Source organism: Petaurus breviceps, unplaced genomic scaffold (genome assembly GCF_028583685.1).
Source record: "Petaurus breviceps papuanus isolate PSGF00001 unplaced genomic scaffold, PetGlider_PUasm1.0 98, whole genome shotgun sequence".
NCBI classification, from domain to species: Eukaryota; Metazoa; Chordata; class Mammalia; order Diprotodontia; family Petauridae; genus Petaurus; species Petaurus breviceps.
In genome coordinates this window covers 35,283,047-35,310,574 of record NW_027187460.1, presented here as the reverse complement: position 1 = coordinate 35,310,574, position 27,528 = coordinate 35,283,047, and the positions used below count along the sequence as shown (strand labels likewise).

Here is a 27,528-nt window from a genome sequence, read left to right as displayed (position 1 = left end):
TGTAAAAAATATAGAGAAGCATAGACACACGGATCGATGCAAAGTAAAGTAAGCAGACCAGAGAAGCTTGGGTTGTAGGCTCTATTATTTTGTGACCTTGAGCAATTTGCTGTGAACCTCAGTTTCCTCATCTGGGAAATAAGTGGGTTGGACTCCATTATCTTTCTGTCTTGTCTTGGATTTCAAGATAAAAAAGTCTCAAAACTTTACTGATCCAAATGTAGCATTTATTATAGAAATTTTCTAGTGGACAAAGGGTACTGCAGAAGCATGACATTAGTAGCACAGATGTTAAATATGCAATATGCAGTTTTCTTTTTGTTATTGCATATATAAAATAGTATGCAGTATTGCTAATAATACCTAAAATGGTATGATACTATGCTACACAAATGTCCCAATAGTCTGAAATGAAAATAGGGCATAGGGCCCTAAAATTAGATGGTAAACAGAATGCCTAAACATCTCCAAGAGAGAAAAATCAACAAAACATCAACACATCAAATACAAAAATTACAGCTTTTAAGAGACAGGTTGTCTGGAGTTATAAAATTTAATACCATTCTGCACTGATGAACGAGCATACTTGGTGAGCAATGCACCAATTGTTTGCCTCTCTCCACACAGATCTCTGAGGAAAGAAAAAAAAATTAGCATGATACTTTATAAGCAGCTGACTATAAAATTTTCACTATTAATTGTTGATAGGATAAACTAAACAGTTCCCCTCCAGATTCCAGATCTTAGAGGATTATGACTCAGTTTTCCCCTAGCAAATCCACATTGACTGTAGTCCTATAATCTAATGAGAAATGTACCATTAATCTTAAACTTCCCCCAAATTTCTATTAGGCAATGTAAGATGGTGTTTCAGTTTCCAACAGATATTTAATGTTTGCCTACTATGTACCAGATACTGAAAGATGTCCTTGATCAAATGATGATTAATACAGAATACCTGCCCCAAAGTAGTGTATAATCTAGATAAGGCATGTATATAAATAATTTCTAATAGAATGAGACAAGTGATATAAAACAGTATAAAAAGAGAAATAAATCCCTTCTATCTTGGAAGAGAATCAGAGCAGAGTTCATGAAGTGACTGGTATTTGAAATGAGCTCTGAAGGGCAAGTGAGATTTCAACAGGTGGAGAAAAAGAATCTTGGCAGAGTAAAGCCATATCCCAAGTACTGGAAGTGACAAAAATAGATTTTAAAAGATATGAATGCAGGGAGTAATTCAGTATGAGTATACTTGATGTGTTTCAGTCAGAAGTCACTGGTCATGACCACTTATTAGCTGCTGTATTTGTATGAAGCTGCCCAAAACCTGGTTGCTTTAAATAAATGTAAACATCTCAATTTTAATAAATTACTTACTGAATATATGGAGCAATATCTTCTTCTGTCCACTTCTCCCTTAGAGTGAATAAGCTAGTGAATCTTTCCTGATTTTCTTCAGGTAAATCATCTACCTTAAGTAAAAATATAGTTTCTGGCCGAGTATATTTATCCATGAGTGCTAAACCCTACAGATAATAAGGGAGAAGAAATGAAAGATTTGTTTTAATCTTAAACATAAGAAGTGGCTTTTTTAAACTTAATTAGGATGTTATTTGCCTCTAAATTATCAGAAATTCCATGGAGCCTTAAAACAGCACCAATAATAAGTAGCAGCTTTGCTTCTCTTCATCTTCCTCCTACAACCTGTCACTAGCAATAAATATGTGCCTTTACCCTCTTGCTGGATAACTAGAAGAATGTAGAAAAAGTTCTAATGGGCTTAGCTTCAGTTGCACATACTCTGTATATGTGTTTTGTATGGTCATTTCCTTCTTTGCCTTTGATTACAAAGGAACTTAGACTATATTTGTACAGCAATGGAGAAAAAAATACAAAAATGTCAAGTTTTTTTTACCTGAAAAGTCCTAATATGGAAAAGTTCACTTTCTCTTATTATTCTCTCTAGAAATTCTGATTACTGTGCTTAGTTTTGCATATATAACAGCTGTGTATATTAACAGGCAGCTTGGCTTACGGGACATACAGTCCACCTAAGAGTCAGGACCACCAGCATTCAAATTCTCATACTGGTTGTGTCATCCCAAGCAAATCACTTGACACCTCAATGCCCAGGGTGATTTTTGAAGACTACAAGTCTACTACTATATGAACTGGCCTTCCAGTGAAAGAAACAGTATTAAACATGCTTAGGAAATAATGTAACTTGTGCTCTCTCATATACTTGTTTATAACCCATTCCAAAACTTTGCAGACTCAGTGTTACTTCTGGATATGGCATTGTTTCCTATAAATTTTCTCTAAATTTTAGGAGATGTCATACTAACTCTGAAATTCCTGTTCAGTGTTGTTCTCCTGATCTCTGAGCCTTTTCTGAAAACTACGTAGTAACCTGCACGTTTCTTCTAAAGAGTCAATAACATGCTTCAGTTGAATTTAGGTTTACCAGTTGGACTAGTTACTTGTCAGCCTGACCAAAGGTAAGGCGACCCTTGGAACTGAGTAGAGATTGAGAAGGTGGAAAGCCAATACTTTTCTAAAGAGCTGTTTTCTTACTGGGCAGCGCTACTGACCATCCCTAAAAAAGCAGAGTAACTAAAAAGCTGCTGACAGACTTTCTCAGATTACTGTTTAACTAGTGCAAGTGGTATCCAGTCCCATCAGTTGCTTCAGCCAAATCCTATGAGTTGAATGGACATCAGAGGCAGTTTCAACTTAGTGAACTTCATTGTGGCAAAATCATCTTAACACCTTTCAAGAATGAGTATATGGAAGAATATAGCCCTGAACTGAAATCAAGGGTGGCTTAACATTATTGAAAGCCTAATAACTTCATATAGATAAATGGGATATAGATGTATTGTAGATATAGATGTATTATAGATAAATGACTTAAGTGAGTACTGTCTTGATGGCTTGAAAGTTAATGTAGCTTTTGAAAAATCATTATATATCTACTCATCCTACTCCCAGATTTGGTGGGAAAAGGGTAGGTAGGAAAAGAAGCTAGAGGACTACAGCTGAAGGAGAAGAAGGAATAATCTAAATATGGGGAGAAAATATGGGAGAACTTGAGATAGCAACAGGTGAAAGAAGCTAACACTAGAGGAAGTACTTGGTTCAATCAGTCAACTAGCATTTATTGAGTACCACTTACAGTGCTAAGCAAGGGGAACAAAAAGACAAGTAGAGAGTTCCTGACCTCAAGGGGTATACATTCTAGTGAGGAAAGACAACACATAAAAGGAGCCTAAAAGGGATGATGAAGCGTGTTAAGGGCTGCTAAGGGATACCCTGAACTTGTCTTTTTGGGTTGCCACATTTTCCAGAAACACTGGACCCAGAGAAGAGGCCCTGAATGTGTCAAAGATGAAGTGCCCCACCCCTCACTGCCCCCAGCTGATGTAATTTGTTATTTGAATCCCAAACTGGGCTCCTTGTGTGCGCTTGGGAGTCAAGACAGGCACCAGAATGTCTACTCTAGGCTTGTACAGCTGGGCCTCTGTGTAGACAAGGAGACCATCATATCTTCATGGACTAGCAGTTCTCTAGGGAAAAGAATTCTGCTTTTACCATCACCTTGAGGGGCTTGGTCCTTTCCCCACCTTTACTGCACTTTTTCCCTCCCATGCCATGCCCCTTTAGGTGGAGATTCTGGTATCTCCTTCCTCTGTCCTGCTGTCATAAATATACAAACTTCTGTGTGGATTGTGAGCTCTTTGGGTTCCTCAGGCATGTTCATTTCTTTTGTAATAAACCTAATTTTCATGCAAGTTTTGTGAAGTTGTGATTACTTGTTGATAAGTGGAACATGGTAAAAGAAGACCAGAGAGCTGTCTTAATAGGAAGGAGAGTAGCCTGGACCCTCCTCAAATGGAGGTTCTGGGAGGAGCCATCCAATCAGAGGGAAAGGCCAAAGGGGGCAGAGAGTTGTTCTACTATGTGAATTCCAGGGCTGAAGTGAGGCCTCTTAATGAAGATCTAGGGCATGGTAAGGCTTCAGGATGAAGAACTGGAATAAGCTTAAGAAAATCTAGGGTTCAGCTAGGAAATGGATAAATTGGGTATATCAGTAAAAGTCCTAATGATGTGAAAAGATGCTAGTGATGAGGAGAGTGAAAATTAAAGGGCCATACCAGTAGTTAGCCAAAATACTTATACAGGGCAGCTATTGGCAGGAACAAAGGATCTTAACAAGTAGGAAGAATAGCCAACTATCTCATTAAGGTTGTAATGAGGATCAAATGAATTAAGGCATGTAAAGGCTTTGCCTTAGACCTTAAAGCTGCCATATAACTAGAACCTATTATTATCATCAGGGAGAATTCAATGACTGACCTGCAGAGGCCGTCCTTGAGCCCTTCTCTTTTATGAGGGGGATTAATTGAGGCCCTGAGCAAAAATAAGTAAGTTATTTGGCTGGGGCTGCAAGGAAAACACACTATGGTGAGGATAACCTCTCTATTCTTTAGATTATAAGACCAAAGTGACCTTTTATAAATTGGAAGAAAGGCTTCAGTATAAAAGCAACTAAGAAAAAATAAACAAAGAGGCAGAAGGAAATCCTGACCAGTGTCAACAGTCTAGTAGGTAGAAGATGACACAGAAGACATAAGTAAGAAGAAAGATCACTGAGCTAAAGCAAGAAGGATGAGGTTCTTTCGGAAGAGGGGCAATTATTTATCTGGCAAGAGCTGATGAAGTGGATCCATAGGTGCTTTAGGGGAAAGGTGAGACTAGATAGCAAATGGAAAGAGCTCGGTCTTTGTATCAAGAAGACCAGATCCTGTCTTAGATAATGTCACACATTAGTTGTGTGACTAGACAAATCACTTAACCTCTCTCAGCCTCAGTTTCCTCATCTGTAAAAATAAAAGGGAGTTATATTAGATGGCCTCTACAATCTCTTTCAGTTCTAATTCTATGATTACTAAAAGTCAGAAGAGGCACCAATAATAGTGGTTAGTGACTACTTGATGAGGAGAGGTGATAATGTCAACTACCTGTAAGAGAGAATTCTCCTATGTTCCTACCAAGATCTGTCAAACCTGACAATTACCACCTACTTAAAATGACTCATGAGAATGACACTACTAGAAGACATCTAGAAAGCATTGAATGCTAAGGATTGTAATGTCTAGGGCAAGAAACTTTAGAAGTTAGGGGCACGGATGATATTTTCTTCACTGCTGTCAATGGAATATAAGAGAGCTGGAAGAGAAAGGCAGATTTCATTAGTAACGTGGAATCTAAAAATAGAATTTTAATTTCTTCTTAATTTAGAGCTGAAAGGGGAACCCTAAATGTCACGAAATCTAGCTCCAAAAACCAAGACCCAGAGAGAGCTCAGTAAGTAATTTGCCCAAGGTCACACAGGTAGCTAGTAGCAAACCTGGGATTTGAACCCAGGTCCTCTTGCCTCCAAATCCAGTGTTCACTGCACTAATGCCTTTTGTTTCTGGACTATGGCTCAAAATATAGGAATGACAGACTTTTGGCCATGAATGAAGCACACTTAACAAGGACTATTAAAAATATATATATTTCCTGGAGTCTGGCAAATTTAATCAAAAGGGATTTAAACTGAAAAGGGAAAAGGAGAAAGTATACTTAGGCAGTCTTTTACATCAGCAGAACAACCCAGAAATTCATGAGACAGCATTCATTAAAAAGTCAATAAAAAACCCATGGCCTCAGTTGATCATACACCAACATAAAAGATGTTATTATGAAGGTGGAAAAAAAAAAAACAACCAGTTCCAAGAGGCTTATTTGATGTCATGTCATAGGAATCACTGGGACTTAATACAATAAACTATGGCTCTGAAAAGATTTACCTAATTCAAAAGGAACAGGATAGGTAAAAAAGGGATTGGAGGGTCAAGTAGTATGGTTTTTTCAAGAGGTATACACACACTAAGGAAATCCAGAATCTGGAAGAATCATGGAGGACATCAAGTGGTGAGCAAAAACCCAATTAGGCTGTCTTTCAGAGAGGCACAATGTCCATAACTAGAGGCAATCTGGCTATTCACTGCTCTGCTCAGATTCCATCTCAGAATTGTGTTCAGTTCTGGATGCCCCATTTGAGGAAAGTGATCAGGATGGATCAGGCTCAAAAGAGCAAGGAATGTTTACCTCGAAGAAGAGGAGATATAAGGGGAATAAAGTAGCTGTCTTCAAGTGATGAAGCATTAGACTATTTTGCTTGTTGACAGAGTAACATGAATAAAACTAGGAATAAAAAGCAGAATAGGCAACTTCAGCCTAGATGTCAGGAAAAATTTGCTAAGAATTAGAGCTATCCCAAAATTCCTAAAAATGAAAGCTGCCTTAGGAATCCCCCTTACTAAAAGTATTCAAGCAGAGAATAGATCAACTTGTCTTATGTTATAAAGGGAATTCTTGTTCAGATATGACTTAAACTAGATAACCTCTGAGATCCCTTCCAACTCTGGGATTTTACAAGTCTCTGCTACAATCAAGAGAACTCAAGGAATTGGAATATAAGACCAAAAAAAAAAAAGATAAAATTATAACCACTGTCACTCATCAATCATAGATTTAAAACTAGAAGGGACTTTAAAGGTAATCTAGTTCAACTACTCATGTAACAGATGAGGAAAATGGGGCCTCTAAAGAAATAACTTGCTCTAGGTCACAAAGGCAATGTCTACGGATTCCTACCCAGGTCCTCTGACTTCTGAATGAAACCATGAATGATACTCATAAAGCACTTAGCACAGAGCCCGGTATTGCTTGTTCTCTTCTCCCTTCCTCCTGTTCCAAGTTACAAACAACTGATATTTGAATACCCAAATGTTCAGCCAACTGATTACATACTATCTTGTATTCCCTGAAAACATCATTTTATAACAATTTTTCCTATTGCAAAATCCAATAAGTTCCAAACCAACAAATTACAAAAAAAAAAATCCTCCTTATTAAAAACTATTTGTTTGTTGGGAATTGTTTATATATATCACCTTAAAGGATTTTTTTATAAAGACTCTTATATGCAATTTTAAAATAGAAAACAATTTTTGCACCCATATAATTGTGTTTCATTTAATGACAAAAATCTCTCAAATTATTAAAATCTTTCATCATAAGAAATTATGAAAGTAATGGTTTCAGAGAAACCTAGAAGGACTTGTATGAACTAATTCAGGATGAAAGCAAAACCAGGAGAACACTTTATAAAATTACATTACAAAGAAAAACTATTTTGAAAGTCTTAGTAATTATGACCAATGCAATGACTAGCCAAATTCCAGGTTCCTTAAGAAATGTAAGAATCAAAATCCTTTTCAGTTATATATGAAATTCCAAAGGACTAATGATAATATGGTACTAACCTCCTCACAGTGAGTTGATTGACTCAAGGTGCAGAACAAGGTGTGTGTGTGCTGGTGTGCGCACATACACACATATTTAATTTTTTCTTTTTTTTAATTTAGTTTTATTTTATTTTCAGTTCCAGATTCTCTCTTTCCTTTCCCCCCCCCCACCTCTTCCCTGCCACTTCTCTTCCCCCATTGACAAGAAAAACAAAACCCATCACAAGTATGTATATTCATGCAAAACAAATTTCCACATTAGTTACATCCAAAAAAAAAACAAAAAGAGGAGAAAATATGTTTCAATCTTCACTCTGAGCCCATCAGTTCTTTATCTGGATGTAGAGAAAATGTTCTATTATGAGTCCTTTGGAATTATGATTTAAAGACATATTTTGAATATAGCTAATGTGGGAATTTATTTTACTTGATTATGCATAGTTGCTACCTAGGTTTGATTTTTCTATTTTTTTTTCCCATTAGGGAAGGGAAAGAAGATGAGAGAGGTGCTCTTAATAGAAAAGGGAAAGAGGGAGGGAGGGAGACAGGGAGAAAAGAGGGAGGGAAAAGAGGTCAGTGAAACATTTTTTAAATGCACAGAAGAGAACAGAAGGAAAGCCAGAAGGAAACACAGACAAGTAGGGCAGCTTTGAAAATTACATGTTTAATTTATTATATAATTAAAAGGCAAAGCAAGCTGTACATAAGAGGAATTCATAATTTCATTTAACAGCCTCTTTTTTTCTATTCTGCTTTGCATGTGGAAATGTTCATGACAGTTGGTATTTGTTAAATTCAAAATTCTTAAAATCAAATAATTAAATATGTACAAAGTTATGAAAACCAAACCACAAAATTACAAAAGTCATCAGTTTGTGACATTACCTTCAGCTGGTCCATTCTAGTTGTCATTCCTTCAGGAACACTTTGTTGCCACACTTCCTGAAATTCAGAGAGATTAAATCTCACTGCATTCTGTAATAGCATCTGTGCTGTTGCTCTGCATATTTTATCAGTATTTAATTCAAAATAAACTTCGCCTAAGGAAGAAAAACAGCTCACTTCAGACCTTATTCAGACTTGTTATGTTTTTTTTTCTATTCAAAGTTCTTTCTCAAATCAAATTTAACTTATCTCATTTTCCTTCCCTGCATTAATATGTCACAGAATTTGCAAAATCTTATCAGATATCAAGGCTATTTTCTTAACCTGAAGGTACAATTAAGGTAATCTTTCTTACCAAATCTTACCTTCATCCATATATTTCTTTCCATAACATTCAAGACAGTGTTCTATCATTTTCCTGAAAAAAATTAGAAATGTAATTTGAAAAGGTATCATCACAATCTATGCATTATTTTGAGAATCTGTATCCAACCAGAAACTAAGATATGAGTTTGGGTTTTATAATGACAAATAGTTTTGAATTCTGAATAATAATTTTTGAGCACATGCAAATTTTCAAGGCTACCATAAGAAATTATATATAACACTTCTTTATGTTCTTCTAGCTACTATAAAGGAAATAGTTGGCACACATTATAGCAAAATTCCTGGTTCATTAAGAAATTGCAAGACTCAGAATTCCTTTCAATTATACATAAAATTCAATTTCCCAAAATTTGAATTATTTCATAGCTTGACTAGTCACCATACTCATCAGGTTACAAAAATAAAAATGGCTTTTCTTTTATGGTCCCATTTAGAAAGAAATCTTGTACATGACAAACATTTAAAATACTCACTCAGGTTCCAATGGTCCAAGTTCCTGAAGACAGGCAGTTAAAGGAACTCTATTAAAAGGCCAAGATTCAGAATCCACAAGCTGGGTTATGTGATTTAGAAGTTTCATCTCATAATCAAATTCAAGACTCCTCCAATAACCTATTAATATCAGAAATACATTTTACATCAAAAAGACTATTCCTTCTAGTCATTTTAAGACCTGTACTCTATACATCAAGAAATTCATCACCTGATAGCCACCCTACTGGTGATTAGCTCTTCTATGCTTAGCTAGGATGGTCTTGGGACAAGGGATAATGCAGGCTATTTCTGGATCCATCAGTAAAGCAGTTCCAGCACTATATTGGGGCAGTGGGGTCACCTCTTGCCCAAAATGAGTCATTTGAAGACAGGCTTAGTAGGCAGGTTGAAACCTCCTTGGCTGGAAAAAGTACCCACATCAATGAAGTATTAACCATCAGATGCTGACAACTGTGTTAGGTAAGGTAAGTCATTTTTCCTATTTGATAAATGGGTGATTTCCATCAGAGAATATAACATACAACTAGTTCCTTACTGGCACAACTAAGATTAGAACCCAGATTTCCTGACTCCTAGTTACATGCAATTTAATTTAGACCAGAAGTAAGGAATATTTTTTCATTAGTCAACCAAAAATTATTCCATCAGGCTGTAGACCACTATATGTATCTTTTTAAAAGTTGCATTTTCTCCATAATGTCTATGTACAGAAAGAAAAATATTTTCCTTCCCTTCCTTAATGGTTCTGGCTCTTTCCAGGGCTTTTGTCATTGTTCAGTCTGTTTTCTTTTCTTTTTGATTTGTTTTTTTTTTAAAGAACATATACATTAAATAATTTTTGTTGATAGCTTAAATGTGAAAATGGAAAAATTATTTCTTGAATAGGTTTAGGATTGAGATAAATAATGCTGTGACACTAATAGCTGATATGTATATCGCCTTTTAAGATTACGAAAAGCTTTACATACATTCCCTCCTTCAATGTTAATAACAAGCCTATTAGGTAAAGTACTCCTTCTGTTGTTTTCCTCATTTTACAGATTCAGAAACTGAAGGCTAAATGATTTGTTCATCTTCACACAACCAGTATCAGAAATGGGATTCAAATTTACCTTTGTTCTAATTCTAAGTCCACACTTCTCTCGCTACATTGCATCTGCCTCTCGATTAAATGATAATTCTTTAAAAATAATTATTTTCTTCAGATTTATCCCATTCTGAAATTACAGAAGAATGAAATAAATATAGCTATTGACAAGTGCTCTTAAAAAAATCAAATGATCATGGGCTCATAGGATTTAGAAATGGAAAGAACTTTGAGATTCATCTTGTTGTTGAACACCACTCTGATATTATTTCCCCACCTCCTCCTCATACTGGTGAGTCAGTCCACAGAGGGCATCTGACTACTAATTCTGCCCACGATTCCAAGAATAACTTGGAAGGGCCAGGATTTCTAATACTGTCATTCAAGAGCCCCCACTGGTGTGCTTATCAGCCATTAGCCTCAGGAATTTCCTAAGGTGTTACGGTAAGAATAATTGATATATAGACTTTCAGGAGTCAAGAAGGCAGAGTACGCAGTAAATCGCTGTAACTCTCCCATATTCACCTCCAAATAACCATAAAATAGCAACCCAAAGCAAATCCTGGAACAGGACAACCAGCAAAAAGACAGAGTGAAACAATCTTTGAGCCCAAGAAACTTGGAAGATTTGAAAGAAAGGTCTGTGTCACTTACGTAAAAGGGAAACAAAGTCCAAGATTGTCCCAGCAAGCCAGGAGCAAGCCCCACCTCAGCAAACCAGTGGAAGATCCTGAGCCCCAGTGCAATGAAGCAGGCAAATGCCAACACCAGCCCCCACCCTCCCTCCAGATGCCTCAGCATAGCCAGGGGAAAGGCAGACTCCAGTTCCTAGAACCTCCACTTGCTTTAGCATAGCTCTGGGCAAACAGGCAGCCTCCAAGTGGCCAGACCCCCACATGCATCCGTGTAGCCCCAAGGTAACACAAACACCACACCAGCATCAGCACATGCCAGATACCAACACTAAGACTCCAGCTTCCAGACCCCTGTGTCCTCCAGCAGCATCAGGCACACACACCCCCAACCCCTCTTTGCAACACCAGACATGAAGGTCCCCTGTGGGCCCCGGGGCAACATCAGTGCAACACTAGGTAAGCAGTCAAGGGCCAGCAGCCTCTGGCACAAGAAGCCTGAGACAGTTCCCCTTCCACTCAGGAAGTAGGGCTCAAATTTCAAAGAAAGGAAAAAGGCCCAAAAAGATGAGCAAAAAACAAGAAAAAAAAAAAAGAATCTGACCTTAGAAAGTTATAACAAGACACAAACTCATAAACTCAGAAGAGGACAACAATGTCAAAACAACATATGGGCAAAACCCCAAGCAAAACAGGAAGTGATCTCAAGCCAAGAAAAAATTCATAGAAGAGCTCAAAAAGGATCATAAAAATCATATGTGGGGTACAGTGAATAGAGCACTGACCCTGGAGTCAGGAGGACCTGAGTTCAAATCCAGCCTCAGACACTTAACACACTTACTAGCTGTGTGACCTTGGGCAAGTCACTTAGCCCCAATTGCCTTGCCTTCCCCCCTCCAAAAAAAAAAAATCATATATGAGAGATAGAAGAAAAACCAGGAAAAGAAATGAGAGTGATGCAAGAGAATTATGAAAAGAGTCAACAGCTTGGGGAAAAAAAGCAACTGCTTAAAAAGTAGAACTGGCCAAATGAAAAGGAAATAAAAAAAATCCACTGAAGAAAATAACTCCTTAAAAAATACAACTGGCCAAAGGGAAAAGGAAGTACAAAAGCTAACTGAGGAAAACAACTCCTTAAAAGTTAGAATTGGGCAAGTGGAAGCTAATGACTCTGAGACATCAAGAATCAATTAAACAGATTTAAGAGAATGAAAAAATAGAAGAAAATATAAAATATGTAACTGGAAAAACAACTGATCTGGAAAATAGATCCAGGAGAGACAATGTTAGAATCATTGAACTACCTGAAAGCCATAATCAAAAGGAGGACCTGGATAGCATCTTTCAAGAGATTATCAATTAAGCAGAGTCAAATAAGTATAGTCTTACATAGATGCATATGAATGAATGTCTCTATATGAGTATGATTATATATATATATATATCTAAGTATATGTATTTATGTGTATTCCTATGCATCTATATCTTTGTGCATATATGTATATATATGTATATGTATGTATGTGTATGTGGGTAGATATATACATATATATGTGTGTCTGAGGATGTGGATAGAGAGGTAGACAGATAGACACAGACAGATAAACAGATAGATTAGATAGATAGATAGATCCACGCTTAATAGTAGCCTTCTTGGGGGAGGAAGGAGGAAAAAAATAAAGCAAAAAGTCCACAGCAGAGAACAAAAGAAAATTTACAAGGAAGCAAAGAAAAAATGGACAGTTCTGAACATAATGTGTAGTATTTATTATATAGACTTTCTTGAAATGGAAATTTATTGTTGTATATTTTGAATCCTCTCTTACATTCTGCTCTGTACATGGCAACTTTTTTTTGCATTTAGTTTATATTTTTCTTTTCTTATGGTGTATTTAAGTTTAAAATAAATTACATTTTTTTTAAAGAGGAAAAATAAGAAATTATCAAGGAAAACTGCCCTGATATCCTGGAACCAGAGGGCAAAATAGGCACTGAAAAAATTCAACGATCACCTCAGAAAAGAGATCCCAAAATACAAACTCTAAGGAACATTATAGCCAAATTACAGAACTATCAGGTCAATTATCTCAATATACAAATAAAGAAACCATTTCCTAGAGAGGTCAAGGGGTTAGCCCAGAGTCACACAGCTAGTAAGGAGGGATCTGAATCTACACCTTCTTGATTCCACATCTAGAACTCTACCCAGAACAACATACCTGTTGAAGAGAATATTAAAAGAAACAGTATAAACCTACCACTACTGTTAGAAAAACACTAATTACCTACCCTATCATTTCTAAGAAAAAAAAATAATAGCTAGGAATTATGTACCTCCTACTATGTGTCAGGAATTTTGCAGAGCACTCTATAAATACATCACTTGATATTTGATCCTCATGAAAACCCAGGGAGGGAGGTGCTATTATTAACCCCATTTTATAGATGAGGAAAGGAAATTGGCACAAATAGAGATTAAGTGATTTGTCCAAAGTCACACAGGCATTTAGGTAGTGTCATGGTACACAGGGAGCTGGGCCTAGAGTCAGGAAACCTTGAGTTCAAATTTGATCCTTGCTAGCTGTGTGACCCTGGGCACATTATTTAACTTATGTTTGCCTCAGTTCTTTCAACTGTAAAATGGAGATAATAATCGAACCTACTTCTCAGGGCTGTAAAGATCACATGAGATAATAACTGTCAAGTATTTAGCACAGTGCCTGGCACATGGTAAGCACTATATAAATGTTATTGTTGTTATCATATCATCATCAGTCCAAGGCCAAATGTGAATTCAGGTCTTCCTGACTCTAGGCTAAGCACTCTCTCCATTGCCACCTAACTGCCTGTGATAGTAATGGCAATTAAAGATTCCCCTGTATTGGCTTGGTTTTCAAACTGATTGTGTTAAAACCCAGAGCTTGTTAATCCCACCTGTGGGATGGACTTGTTGATGTGAAAAGAAAGTCCTGAACTGGGAGGAGCTGGTGACATAGATTTGGAGAGACAGGAGAGAGGCAGAAGAACTTTTTGGAAGCAGCACCTCGTGGAGGCTGAGAGAGAGACTGAGAGAATTGCTGTTTTGCCACTTTTCCACCTCTCCAGGATCCTTGGCCTTACAATCTCAATCTAAATGGCCATGGATCCTGGAACAAATAGAGGCACTATGCTTTGTACTCCTGCCGACTACGCCATAATGTAATATAATGTAATGTAATTGCCAAGGAAAGGCAACTTCCCAAGGTTCAAAATACCAGCATAGGTGCTCTCCATTTTATTCAGTGACAAACCAAGGTCAAAACATGACATCATTCAAAATACAGCATTTACTAAGGGTGATTAAATAATCTCCAAGTACTACCCCACCCCAGGACCTTCCAATCATTCAATCAGTTACAAAGTCCCTATTCTAAATACTACTCCACCCCTAGGCTGTACCTTCTTTTAGTCCACCACAAAGCCCCTCTTCTCAAATGGAGATTATTTCCAATCTAAGCAAAGTACATTCATTTGTTCAACCATAGAACACAAAAAGGTCAAAAGTTCCCCACCCCTGGATCACAATTGAATCCACCCCAGAGTTACATCAAGTTTAAGCACAGCACTTAATACCCAAATGGAGGTCTTTTCTTCATCTTGACATGAGGCAAGTTCTCAGCAATCTTAGTTCCTGGGGAGACAAGGCTTAGCAAGGCCACAAGATACATTGCCAGTCCCTTCATTAATTCATCCTCTGTCTGTAGAACAGTCCTAGAACCCCTGAAAACATTAGCAAAACCCTCTCCCAGGATTTCTGTAAACATACAACAAGAAAATCCTTCTTCAGGGCTTCTGAACCAACAGAAAGGTTCCCAGACCCCTGCAACAACAGCACTGTCCTTCACCAGTGGACAGTATTCATTCTGTCTGCAGGACAGTCTCCAGACCCCTGCAACAACAGCACTGTCCTTCACCAGTGGACAGTATTCACTCTCTGTCTGCAGGACAGTCTCCAGACCCCTGCAACAACAGCACTGTCCTTCACCAGTGGACAGTATTCGCTGTCTGTCTGCAGGACAGTCTCAGTAGCTCTGAACCAACAGAAAGGTTCCCAGACCCCTGCAACAACAGCACTCTCCTTCACCAGTGGACAGTATTCACTCTCTGTCTGCAGGACCGTCTCAGGGCTTCTTAGCGAACAGCCAGGTTCCAGGACTTCTTCAACAGGACTGTCTTTCGCCAGTGGACAAATCTGGCAAAACAACATCAGAACAGACAGACAAAGTACCAGCAAAACAGCCATGTCTCCTCAGTCCTTGGCAGCTCCGGGGGGCAGGTCTCAAAAGTCCAGGGCGATTCAAAGTGGCAAAACAGCAATTCTCTCAGTCTCTTTCTCATCCTCCACGAGGTGCTGCTTCCAAAAAGTTCTTCTGCCTCTCTCTTGTCTCTCCAAATCTACGTCACCAGCTCCTCCCAGTTCAGGACTTTCTTTTCACATCAACAAGTCCATCCCACAGGTGGGATTAACAAGCTCTGGGTTTTAACACAATCAGTTTGAAAACCAAACCAATACAGGGGAATCTTTAATTGCCATTACTATCGCACTGCCTCAGAACAAATTTGTGATATGCAAAAACAGAATGTAGGGAAAGTAGAATACTATTGATTCCACCTTCTCTAAAAGTCCTTACATTCTTTCAGGCCCCAAATTTAAAAGGATCTTATGTGAGTGTATTTTCACTGCATTTTAAAAAACGACAATCCTAGAAGGAACACCAATGTTCAGCCTACTGGCAGTGTAGCCTAGTGCCCATCTCACTGAATGAGTTTAGACAAACTAATGTTTTTAAGGAACTAGCATTAGAAGAGGTTAAGGGTTAAGAAGTTGTTTCTAATTAACTTTGATGTTGTGCCAGTAGTTTTAATCAGACTCTTTGGAATTGGCCTTTGAGATTTGAAGCTCTTTCAGGAGCCCCAAAGCAGATGGAAAATCTAATTATCCAAGACAAGTCCTGCCCTCACAACCCATAGGTATTGATCAATAGCAATGGTAACATGGCTGACATAGGGCAAAGAAGGCAGACAGAAACCTACTCAAGTACAGCTCAAGTTGTACTTCACTGGTACTAAACACCAGGTGTGGAAAAAAAAGACAACTAAAAAAGAAGAAGAAAAATAAAGACAGCATGAGAACAGATGTCAGTATAAAGAGGCAGTGTGGGAGAGGAAGAATAGAAAGATTACTGGATTTGTAAATCAGATCACCTGGGTTAATCCTGGATCTGCTACATACTAGCTGAGTGAACTTGGGCAAGTCTATTCAGTTGGAAAAATATTTATTAAGCACTTCATATAGGTGCTAATTACTGAGGATACAAATTTTTAAGTGACATTGTCCCCACTCTCAAGAAGCTTATATTCTTTTAACAGAATTTTAACAACCTCCCTGGGTCAGTTTCCTTCTGTGTAAAACAAGGGGGTTGGATTGGATGATCTCTAGGCTTCCTTCTATTTCTAGTTACACATTTTTCAATAATAATACTAGTATTATTTCTATAATAATTTAAGGTTTTTGAAAGCTTTACATTTGTTATCTCATTGGACTCACACAACAATCCTAGGATTATGCCCATTTTACAGATGGGGAAATAGGCTAAGAATGGTTAAATGACTTGTCTAGGTTCAAAAAGCTACTAAGTATCTAAGGTAAATACTCAGGTCTTCCTAATTCAAGTTCAGTACTCTATCCACCATTGAGAGTTGCTTTTTCTTTCAAATAAATACAGACACAAACACTGGCCCTAGCCATTTTTTACATAGACTATATGGCACACATGGGTTTGAGACTCAGCATTGACATTAATTAATCTTGTGACCACAAACAAGGTATTTAATCACTCTGAACCTCAGTTTTCCTATCAGTAAAATGAGGATAACAATAATTGTACTATGTACCTCAGAGTTGTGAGAAAAGTGTTTTGTCAACTGGAAAGCCCTGCTTAAGTGTGTCCTATTAAAAACAGGTTTATCTTTCAATGACTCAAAATGTCCAAAATGTATTAAATATTTTTCTAGGAGGAAAAATTCATTTCTCAAAGCAAGTGACAACATAATGCCAAAGAAGCCTATCACACATTAACCAGTTTTTTTGGTACCTATTAATCAGTGGTAAAAAAAAAAAAATACTTGAATCAATCAAAGGTATCTATAAAGTGCTTACTATAGTGTCAGAACTGTGTATAAAGACAAAAATGAAACAGTCCTTGTCCACAAGGAGCTTACATTCTAATGGGGAGCCAACATGTACACATGAGTATATACTCAATACATACAAAAATGAATAGAGCAGGGTGGGAGAGAATACCTTAAAAGTTGGAAAGACTAGGAAAGGTTTCATGAAGGTGAGATTTGAACCTGGGATTCCAAGAGGAGAGGGGGCATTCCAGGCAGGCATGCTGGATAGCCAATGCAAATGGAACAGAAAGTAAACCAATATGGGAGGTATCTGCGATTTTATCCCTTTCCTGATGCAGGCTGAAGCTGTGTTCTGCCTTAGTAATTGGTCTCTGAGAGTAGCTATGGACAAAATTGTCATCTTGTTGCTATGAACCTGATTCCAAATCTCTCCAACTTAACTAGGTTAGCCTTTGGACCTCAGAAAGTTCTTCATGAGTGGAGGTGGGGGGGATTAATTTGGGAACTCTGTATTAGTACTAAATCATTTATCTATTCAATTAAACAGTGTTAAACCCTGTAAGCAGTCATGGTCACAAAGCAGAGACTGAACTTTATCCACTGAATATTCTGTGTATCAGTCAGACTGTCAGCAGGTACTTTTCAAGCACTTACTAAGTGCCAGGCACCATGGGTAATGAAGACAAAAGAAACAATCCCTGCTCTCAAGACTCCTTTTATGCATGAGAATAAATGGTACAATCAAAATACACAGACACCCCCCCACACACACACCATTGGAACTGTCACTTTGAAACATAAAATGGTATTTAACTAAGATGAAGACGTCCCAGGACTCTACCTCTTGTAATGCCTCTTCAGTTCCCTATTTCCTAATGCTACTAATGATAAAAACAACAAATAATGCTACCTCCAATTTCACAGGCATGTAGAACTTTTAAATGGGCCAGGATTTCCTCCTCACTTGCCTGAATTTGATCAAGCAAATCTGCCATTGTATACTGCAAAGAAAAAATGGGTAAGTGAACTTCAGACTTACAATCTAATGCTACTTTCCAGAATTCCTTTTGCAACCTTCAGCATGGATGCCAAAAATAGATTTACTTAATTGGACTCATAACACAGTCTTACTTTGTTGGTAATAAGTAAAGACTGATTGATGTACAAAATCAAAAGGAAATGTATGCTAACAAAAAAATAATTCTAGTATGACGGTAGTGCTTTCAATTTTGAAATGCATTTTTAAAAAGTGTTCCTCACAAAATTGTTTCATTCTAATTTAAATTTTGTTCCATTTTCCTAAATCAATTTTGACACATTCATAAGATTGTTCATTTACATAATGACTTTTCCCAAGAGATACTTTTAAAAAACCCTCTAATTTTCCTTCTGTTAAATAATTTCATTTATTAATGTGCAAAAATAAATTTCTTTTAATTTATAAAATGTCACCACTAAAAATCTCCAATTCTCTAATTATGAAAACACATCAGCTGAATAAATTAGCTTCAGATGTCTTACTTTTGAATGATTTGAATCCTTTTCTTTTTGAGCATCAGGCCCTTCATATGGATTTTCCATTAAAAATTTCTTCAGTTTCTTTAATTTTGGCCTTCGTCTTCTTAATTCCCAATAATTGTTAGCAAAACCAAAGATCTACAATTTAAAAAGTATTATAAACATTCATATGCTGTGCTATATGAAAATCATCAAATAAAATCCAAACAAAAAGAAAATACCTAGGAATAAACAAACATGACAGAATCAAGAAAGAATACATCTAACTAGCCCTAATATTTGTGATGGAAAGGTATATTTATTGAGTTCCTTCTAACTGCTATGTATGACAGGGCATCAGTTACCATGGAAAGTCTTCAATTATGCTTGACCTTGGATTGATCCTTTGTCCTCTGAACCATAATTTCCTCATCTATAAAATGGACTAGATGGTTTCTGGTCCTTTCCAGAGCTATCTATGATCCCACAGTCTTAAAAATCATATTTTGTTGTAGTTGTTAAAGGAAGAGAGGGTGGCTCTAAGAGAAAATGATATAAAAACAAAAGCCAACAATAAAACTGAATTTAAACAAATGACTTTAAAAACATGACTTTTGCACAAAAGAAGGATATCTATGCTACAACCTTATCTCATTAGGAATTGAATTATAAATATTATCAGGAAAGACTCTTACAGACTTTTTACAGAAGCTAAAGACAGTTGAAATCAGATGTTTCAGTGTTATATCTTAAGAAGGAAGCTGGTGAAAAACCTGGAAAGACTTACATGAATGGATGCAAAATGAAGTGAGCAGAACCAGGAGAACATTATACATAGTAACAACAACATTGTGCAGTGATCAACTATGACCGACTTAGCTCTTCTTAGCAATACAATGATCCACAACAATTACAAAGGACTCATGATGGAAAATTCCATCCACATCTGGAGAAAGAACTGATGGAGTCTGAATACAAATTGAAGCATACTATATTCACTTCATATTTTTCATGGTTCTTTTCTGTTTGTTCTGTTACTTCTTTCACAATATGACTAATATGGAAATATGTTTTACATGATTGCACAAATATAACCTATATCAAATTGCTTACCATCTTAGAAAGAGGGAATGAGAGGAAAGGAGGGAGAAAATTTGGAACTCAAAATTTTATAAAAAAGGAATATTAAAAATTGTCTTTACATGTAATTTAAAAAATAATAAAATACTATTTTTTCAAAAAGGAGGCTGATGAACTAGAGTCTGTCTAATGGAGGGTGTGATCAGAAGCATGGGGATTCAAGAAACCATAAAGAATAACTGAAGGAACAAGTGAGGTTAGAAAAGAGGATCCCAGTGAGAAATAGTAGCTTTCCCCTTTAGGTTTCTCTCTTCATCTTCCTAGTGGCCAAGAAATATCCCTTGGTTCCTTTACCTTTCTCCAGTGGCTGCTTTGGGAGTCCCACTGGATAAATGTGTTTAGAAGACAGAGAAGATGAAAGACTTGAGCTGTAGAAGGAGCTGGAATTGTGAGGAAGATTTAAAGGATATAAGAATTATGAAGAAGACCAGAAGCTGAATATGGGGGAGGAAAATTTGGGAAGACTTGAATAAATGGAGAATGACTACAGAAGATGATCAAGTGACTTAACATATATAAAGCACATTGGAAACTTAACTACATAAATGCTAGCTATTGGCTACTAAGAAAACTAAAGAACAAAGGGAAAGCTTGTAAGATAGGGAGGGAGAGAAAAGAAGGGAACAAGCATTTATTAAGTACATACTATGTTCCAGGTACTAACTATGCTAAGTACTTTACTAATATTATTTCATTTAATCCTTACCACAACTTTGAAAGATAGGCACTATTATTATTCCCCTTTAACAGTTGAGGAAACTGAGGCAGATACAAGTTAAGTGACTGAGGCTATATTTTAACTCGAGTCTTCCTGACTCCAGGTCCAGCTCTCTATCCACTGGGCCATTTTGCTGCCCCAAGACAGGGTGAGATGTTGGTCCCTTTCAGCTCTATCTACATCTATAATCCTATGAGTTAAGGAGGTCCAAGAAGTATCATTCTCACTAAGTTTCTTTAAGCCAAATTAGTGGCAATCATTATATACATTTTACAAAAAGAAAGAAATCCCAAGCAAGTCATATTTCCACCATATTACACTGGATCCCAGAGGAGAAACATGAATGATATGAAAGGCCCTATCCTTAAAGGAATTAAGATAAAAGTTGAAAGTCCCTCTCTTCCAGTAATTTCATATAAATCACTGAAACCTCCCTATTGTCTTCTCTTCTTACCAGTCCATTAATATGTTTAAGGGAGTCAGTTCCCAATTTGTTGACTTGTCTCAGTCTGGAATAACTAATGACTCCTGCTGGCCTCTAGGGATCTCACTCAAACCAAATTATATTGAGTTTATTTATCTGTGTAATGCTGGATCTCCCCAATAGAATGTTCTGTGTGGCCAACATAGACAGACTGGAGACATCTGCTTAATGGTGACATTGGGTCTTTTGCTCCAAAGTAATTAAGAACTAGCCACACTTGGCTATAAAATTTAACCAACTAGCTTGAGTTTAAAGCAAGGAAGCAATGACTTCTTTAAAAAGGCATAATTTTTCTATTTCTCCACCCTCAAAAGCTTTTCCAAAATGCAGTGGCTATGGTGTGAAGGAGTCTCCCTTCAAAACATTTCCATAGAGAAATTAACTAAAATCAGATCTGTTTTTCTGAATGAGTCACTTAAAAGCTTTAGAGAAAAAAGTCACTGTCTTTCTTTCCCTAATTTGAACTTCTTTAAAAAGTAGATATCCTTTCAAACAAAGAAATTTCAAAGAAAATAAAAATCTTCCTAGCATCATAGGATTTAAAATTGGAAAGGAATGTAGATCAATCAATTAATGAATCAATCAATAAACATTTATTAAGTGCTTACAAAGTAGGTTGGTGGTATAGTGGATAGAGTGCCAGACTTGGAGTCAGAAAGACCTTAGTTCAAATCCAGACTCAGATATTTCCTAGCAGTGTGACCCTGTGTAGCAGCAAGAACGCCAAGCGTCCTCAGGGTTTGCTGCCCATACAGGTTCTTAGATCTGCTTTGCTAAAGGAAAGCAACTCAAAATGGGTCAACAAGCTTACTTTAATCAGTCAGACATATATCATTTACCTTATTCAGGAGAAAAGGTCAGCACCCTGAATCTCAAAGTATACAGGCATAATTATCAAGACAGAAACATCAAGTAGACAGATTTCCAAACTGTCCAACCATACATCCATACCCAGTCAACATCTGGGTTTCCACATTCTGGGTTTTTCAAAGCCGGGGGACTCTCAAGAACGGCTTCCCAGAATTCAGATCAAATCACAGAACACTTCTCAAAGTGAGTCCCAAAACAAAGCTACACATCAGGGCTTATATAGCCTTCTCCTGGCTCAGGGAATGTAACAACCTTATTGACCCACTGGCCAATCAAAAAGTATCTTCTGAAAAACAAGCCTCCCTCCCCAGCCTTCTGGTGCATTTTAGCCTAGGGGCAGGGAAGATCTTCCAAATTTGCATTCCCATTACACCCTGGCAAGTCACTTGACCTCTTTTGGCCTCAGTTTCCTCATCTATAAAAAGGAGATAATAATAGGACCTACCCCCCAGGGTAACTGTGAGGATCAAATGAGATAATTATTGTAAAGTGCTTAGCATAGTGCCTGGTACATAGTAAGTACTAAATAAATGTTAGTTATCATTGTTATTATTATTATTACTACTATGTTCCAGGAACTGTGCTAAGCACTGGGGATATAAAAAGAGGCAAAAGACAGACCCTGCTTTTGTGGAACTTACAATCTAATAGGGAAGATGACATGTAAACAAATATATGCAAAGCAAACTACATATAGGATAAATAGGAAATAATTAACAGAGGGAAGACACTAGAAATAAGGTTTGGGAAAGGCTTCCCATAAAAGATGGGATTTTAGTTGGACTTAAAGGAAGCCAGGGAATTCAGTAGGCAGGGTTAAGGAGGGGAAGAAAGCCTTCCAGGCAAGAGAGACATCCAGAGAAAACGCCTGGAGCTAAAAGATGGAGGATCTTGTTCATGGAACAGCCAGAAGTGGAAGCGCACAAGAAGATTGGAAAGGTAAGAAGGGGATTAGGCTATAAAGGGCTTTAAATGCCAGGGTATTTCACATTTGCTCCTGGAGGTGATGGAGAGCCAATGGAATTTATTGAGTAGGGAAATGACTTGGCTGAACCTGAGCTTTAGGAAAATCACGTTAGTGGCTGTATAGAGAAAGGATTGGAGTGGAGTGGGGAGAGACTTCAGGAAGGTGGACCTACAAAGCAGCCCCACTGCAATAATCTAGACCTGCACTAGGGAGATGGAAGTGTCAAAGGAGAGAAGATAGAAAGACGTAATCAACAGACCTTGGCAACACTGTAGATGTGAAGGGGAAGGGGAAGGCAGATAGTAATGAATCCAGGATGATTCCTAGAGCCTGAGAGGCTGGGAGGATGGTGCTGCCCTCTACAGTAATAGGGAAGACAGGAAAGAAGAAGGGTTTAGGGCAAAAGATAATGAGTTCTGTTTTGACCATATTGCATTTAATATGTCTACTCGACATCTAGTTTGAAATATCTGAAGGGCAGCCAGAGACTCAATACTGGAGGTCAGCAGAGAGGCTGCGTAGACAACATCAAATTCAACCACCTCATTTTACAAATAAGAAGACTGACACCTGAAGAGGTTACTTGATTTATCCAAGATCACACAGGGAATAAACAGGAGAAACAGAATTCAATCCCTGTTCCTCTAACTGTAATCCAGTGTCTTTTTTTCACATTTGTGTTGCCCCCAAGATCACATGAGTATAGAGTAAGTGTATCATAATGGAAATACCCTGTGTTTGCAGTTAAAAGAGATCTGGGATTCAGTTCTACTTCTGACACTTCCTAGTTGCATGACTATGGGCATGTCACTTAAATTCTCTGAGCTTCATTTTCCTCATCAGTAAAATGGGAAGTGTGATACCTTTATAACCTATCTCATAGGGTTACTGTGAAGATCAAACGAGATGGGTATAAAGCACTTTCTTTGAGGGAGGGGAATGTGTGATTTGTTACATTTGTCTACTCAGTGTCTAGTATAATACCTGTACCATAGTAGGTGCTTAATAAATGCTTGTTATTTGATTGCAAGTACTTTACAAATCTCAGCTGCTGTTATATTATGAACATAATATCTAAAGCTAAACAAATTAAAAATTGTTAGATTAGCCCACTGATCGTTTCTGAATATTCTAGAAATCAAAAAGGGCAGAAAACAGTCATACCTCAGTGTGAATTATGTTAGGAGGCATTTCCTCAGTTCTTATTTGATCTGGAGTTTTGCAGCCTGGTATAAAAAGCAACATATTTGAAGTATCTGCTATTTTCAGGTCATAGGTTTTCTCTTTACTGCAAATTACTGCCTGTTCATCTTTGTCACCACGGATCACAAGACTAGAGAAAAAAGGGAGAGAAAAACATACCAAATTTTTATGAAAGAAATTTCCATTTATGTATAAATATAAGCATGTACATGTTCATTGATTCATTGTGCATCTGCAGGTCTGCTTGGTTTCAACTCCACAGAACAAGATGCCCGATCACTTTTAATCTCATTTGTTCAGTCTTTTTTCATTTTTCAGTGGTGCAATTCTTCATGACCCCATTTGGAGTCTTCTTGGCAAATATATTGGACGTTTGCCATTTCCTTCTCCAGCTAATTTTACAAATGAGAAAACTGAGGCAAACAGAGTTAAGTGACTTGTCCAGGGTCACACAATGAGTATGTGTCTGAGGCATGATTTGAACTCAGGAAGATAAATCTTCCTGACTCCAGGCCCACACTCTATACACTTCACCACCTAGCTTCCCTTTAATCTCATTTCCATGGTGCTAACAGCCTTGGATACTCAAGACTCCTTCCCATCACCTACATCCTTCTCTCCCCTCTGATTAGAGAGCTGCAGAGTGGAGCACTAATCTCCTTCCAAAGCCTTCCTTTCTGGAGGGCAGAAATTGGACACTCTACCCCCCATCTGCAGCTCTGCTGTTTTCAGCTTTGCCAAGTACCTCCAGTGCCTTCCCTGCATCCACTCTCCAGCTTTATTTGGTGTTGTATCCACATAACACTTGAGAAGAAAAATGGTCTAACCACTTGTCAAATATAGAACTTCTCCCCCAAAACTTCTGTTATAAGTTGGGTTTCCCAGATGCAATAATTTATTTTACAGTGGGGCCAAAGGCTAATTGATCTAAGTCAATTATTTAACCTGGATTCTAGTAGGGAATTTTAAATGGAAGAAATATTGTAAGATCTGGAACATAATGGTGTCTGTATAGATGCCCAGATAGAGGGTAATGACAAAGGACATTTATTTTCACAAGTATGCGTTATTGTGAAAATCTAAGGGGAAAAGTCAGAAAGGTGTTTTTTTTTTTAAATATGGGGGATGGGGGAGGGTAGAGAGCCTCCTATCATTCCACTGAGATCACAACTGAACTATAACCTAGTAAATGTATTATGGAGTTGCCTGGAACTCATAGTTGTTATAATAGCCGTTATTATAAGTCAGAGGCTGGATTTGAATCTAGGTATTCCAGACAATCACTCTATTCACTATTCCACACTGCCTTTATTATTATTAAGAATGTAATATTAGAATATAAACTCCTTAGGAATTTCTTTAGAATGTAAGCTCCTTGAAGGCAAGGAGAGTGTCATTTTTGTTTTTCTATCCACTTAGCCTAGCTCACAGTAGGCACTTAATCCATACTGATTGATTATTATTATCAAAGCTTATTTATCATACCTGATTCAAAGAAAGTACTTAATAAATGCAGGTTGATTGATAATTATGAAGTTTATTCATCAGGGTAATGGCTTACTGCATATAACATTTTTCAGCTGCAAATCACTTTATGTATACGTTATCTCACTTGCCCCTCACATTATCCCAGTTCCACAGAAGAGAGATTGCCTAAATCTTAAGTTACAATTAGGAATGGGAACATAGGTCTTCTGATACTTTCTACTATAATGATTACCATAAATACTCTTTTGATGAACTAGTAATATATATTAAAGACAGAAAAAATTGAGACCAATAAAAAGCCACACAGAACAGAAAAAAAAAAAAAGACAGCAAGGTGAAATACAGGAAGAAAAGTGACAACAGAACAGAGAAAAGGGAAAGGAGAGTTAGTAGCTCTCTAGGGTAGGACACTAGAAAGAGTGCCAAGGAATTAAAATGAGGGAATTGGACTAGATGGCCTCTTTTGATCATCTGGAAAATAACAGGGAGCTTGGGGGTATGAATAAGTGTGTTTGAGTCCCCAGTTAGGCACTTGTTAACCTAGGTCAAATCACAATTTCTCCAGGTCTAAATTTTATCTGGGGGGCTTCACTGCCACACAAGCTCTTCATGACGATAAAATGATCAGATAGATTCGATATGCTCAAATTGCATTTTTGTAGCAGCAAAAACTGGAAACTAAACAAACTGTGATATGTGAATGTGATGAAATATCATAGTGCTACAAGAATGATAAAACTGACAGTTTCACCTCAAAATGGGAAGAATTCTATGAACTGATGCGGAACAATGTATTTTAACTAGGAGAACAAATTCTACCGAAAAGAACATTGTGGAGACAAACAACTTTGAAAGACTTTACGACTCCGATCAATGCAATGATTACAAGACCAAAAGAGGAAACTCCCCACAGTAGTGAGGATCAAATGAGTGAACAGGTTTGTCAAGTGCTTATCCAAGTGCCTGGTTCGGAGCAGAGGCTTAAAGAATTCGTGTTCCTTTCCCTTTTCCCTTCCCCATTTCATCTCCTGGCTGAAAGGTAGCAAATTTAAAATGCAGAAATAGACATACATTTTCCTATATGGCCACAGTAGGACTTTGTTTTGCTGCACTCTGAATGATTTTTTTCTTTTTTGTTCAATGGGAGGTAGAACGGGTAGTGGAAGGAAGAAATCATAAATGCATGTGAAAATAAATATTTTTAAGTGCTATAGCATTATTTTGGCCAGGGGTGGACAACGACTTAAGTCAGAGAACTTGAGGCCAGCAGGATGGGGAAGGGGTAGAGCGAGGGGAGGACGAACTGGTCCCAGGTCGCTCCACCCAGAGAGTGGGCTAGTCCTACCTGTGCCCCGCCTCCAGCTGCTGGCAGAGCGCGGGCTCTAGCTCCACCAGGCAGAAGTCCCCAGCCGCGGCACCGCTGGCCCCGGCGCTGAAGCTCAGGCAGTGCACGGTGGGGAGCAGCTCCGACGGGTTCAGCTTCGCGATCTGCAGCGTCGCGTCCACCTCCTCGCGGGTGCGCATATCTGATGGGGGAAGGAGGCTAGGTGGGCTCCAAAGGAGAAGGTGTTTGCCAAAAACAAACTAGCCCCTAAACCAGGGCGAGCAGCAGCCAAAAAAGGAGGAGGCTCTTTTAAAAGCGCGCCAAAATAGCGCAGACTCTGCCTAGACGCACTTCCGGGGCGGAGAGAGGTTTGAGCAGCTGTTTCCTGGCGAAATTAGGGAGGACTTTTGTAAAGAGAAAACCCCAGCCTGCTCCTGCTCCTGCTCCTGCTCCTGGGAATTATCCCTTGGGTGCTTCCCTCTCTCGTTTTCAGCTGGGAATGAAGGGAAAAGCCAAGTTCGCCTCTGAACTTCACTTTCTTTGTAAAATGAGGGGGTTGGACATAGAGGGGGAGCTCTTAACCTTGTGTGTGTGTGTGTGTGTGTGTGTGTGTGTGTGTGTGTGTGTGTGTGTCGGCCACGCCACCCCTTCTCGGAATGTTTTTTAATGCTTAAGATAAAATATAGAGGATTGCAAAGGAAACCAATTATACTGAAATACAATCATTTTTAAAAAGCAAGTTCACCCTGGACTGTAGTATCTCCACCTTCATGAAATATTACTCCCCTTCAAGCACTCCATACATCCAAGAAAACT

The 27,528-nt window shown here is 37.9% G+C and overlaps 1 protein-coding gene across 2 annotated transcripts; it reads right to left on the bottom strand.

Annotated features, from left to right (window-relative positions):
- Nucleotides 1–205: 205 nt before the first annotated feature.
- On the bottom strand, nt 206–27,087 carry DSCC1 (DNA replication and sister chromatid cohesion 1). 2 transcript variants are annotated; one of them, XM_069081014.1, is made up of 9 exons: nt 26,734–27,084; nt 23,862–24,030; nt 18,543–18,677; nt 17,932–18,022; nt 9,107–9,245; nt 8,612–8,664; nt 8,247–8,401; nt 1,381–1,529; nt 206–631 (listed from the first exon to the last, which is right to left on the bottom strand). In XM_069081014.1, the coding sequence occupies exons 1-9, from the start codon at nt 26,910–26,912 to the stop codon at nt 523–525; spliced, it is 1,179 nt and encodes a 392-aa protein (XP_068937115.1). In that variant the 5' UTR covers nt 26,913–27,084; the 3' UTR covers nt 206–522. The 2 variants fall into 2 exon arrangements, with proteins under 2 accessions (XP_068937115.1, XP_068937116.1); XM_069081015.1 differs by lacking the exon at nt 1,381–1,529 and having other exon boundaries at nt 26,734–27,087.
- Between the last annotated feature and the right edge of the window lie 441 nt (nt 27,088–27,528).

Excerpts from the sequence above, each read along its gene's own strand:
- DSCC1 (XM_069081014.1), bottom strand. The coding sequence starts at position 26,912 with ATGCGCACCCGCGAGGAGGTGGACGCGACGCTGCAGATCGCGAAGCTG. Across the intron at positions 24,031-26,733 it reads CAGCTGGAGGCGGGGCACAG|TCTTGTGATCCGTGGTGACA; the intron begins GTAGGACTAGCC and ends TTTTTTCTCTAG. Across the intron at positions 9,246-17,931 it reads ACATGCCTGTGAAATTGGAG|GTTATTGGAGGAGTCTTGAA; the intron begins GTAGCATTATTT and ends TGATATTAATAG.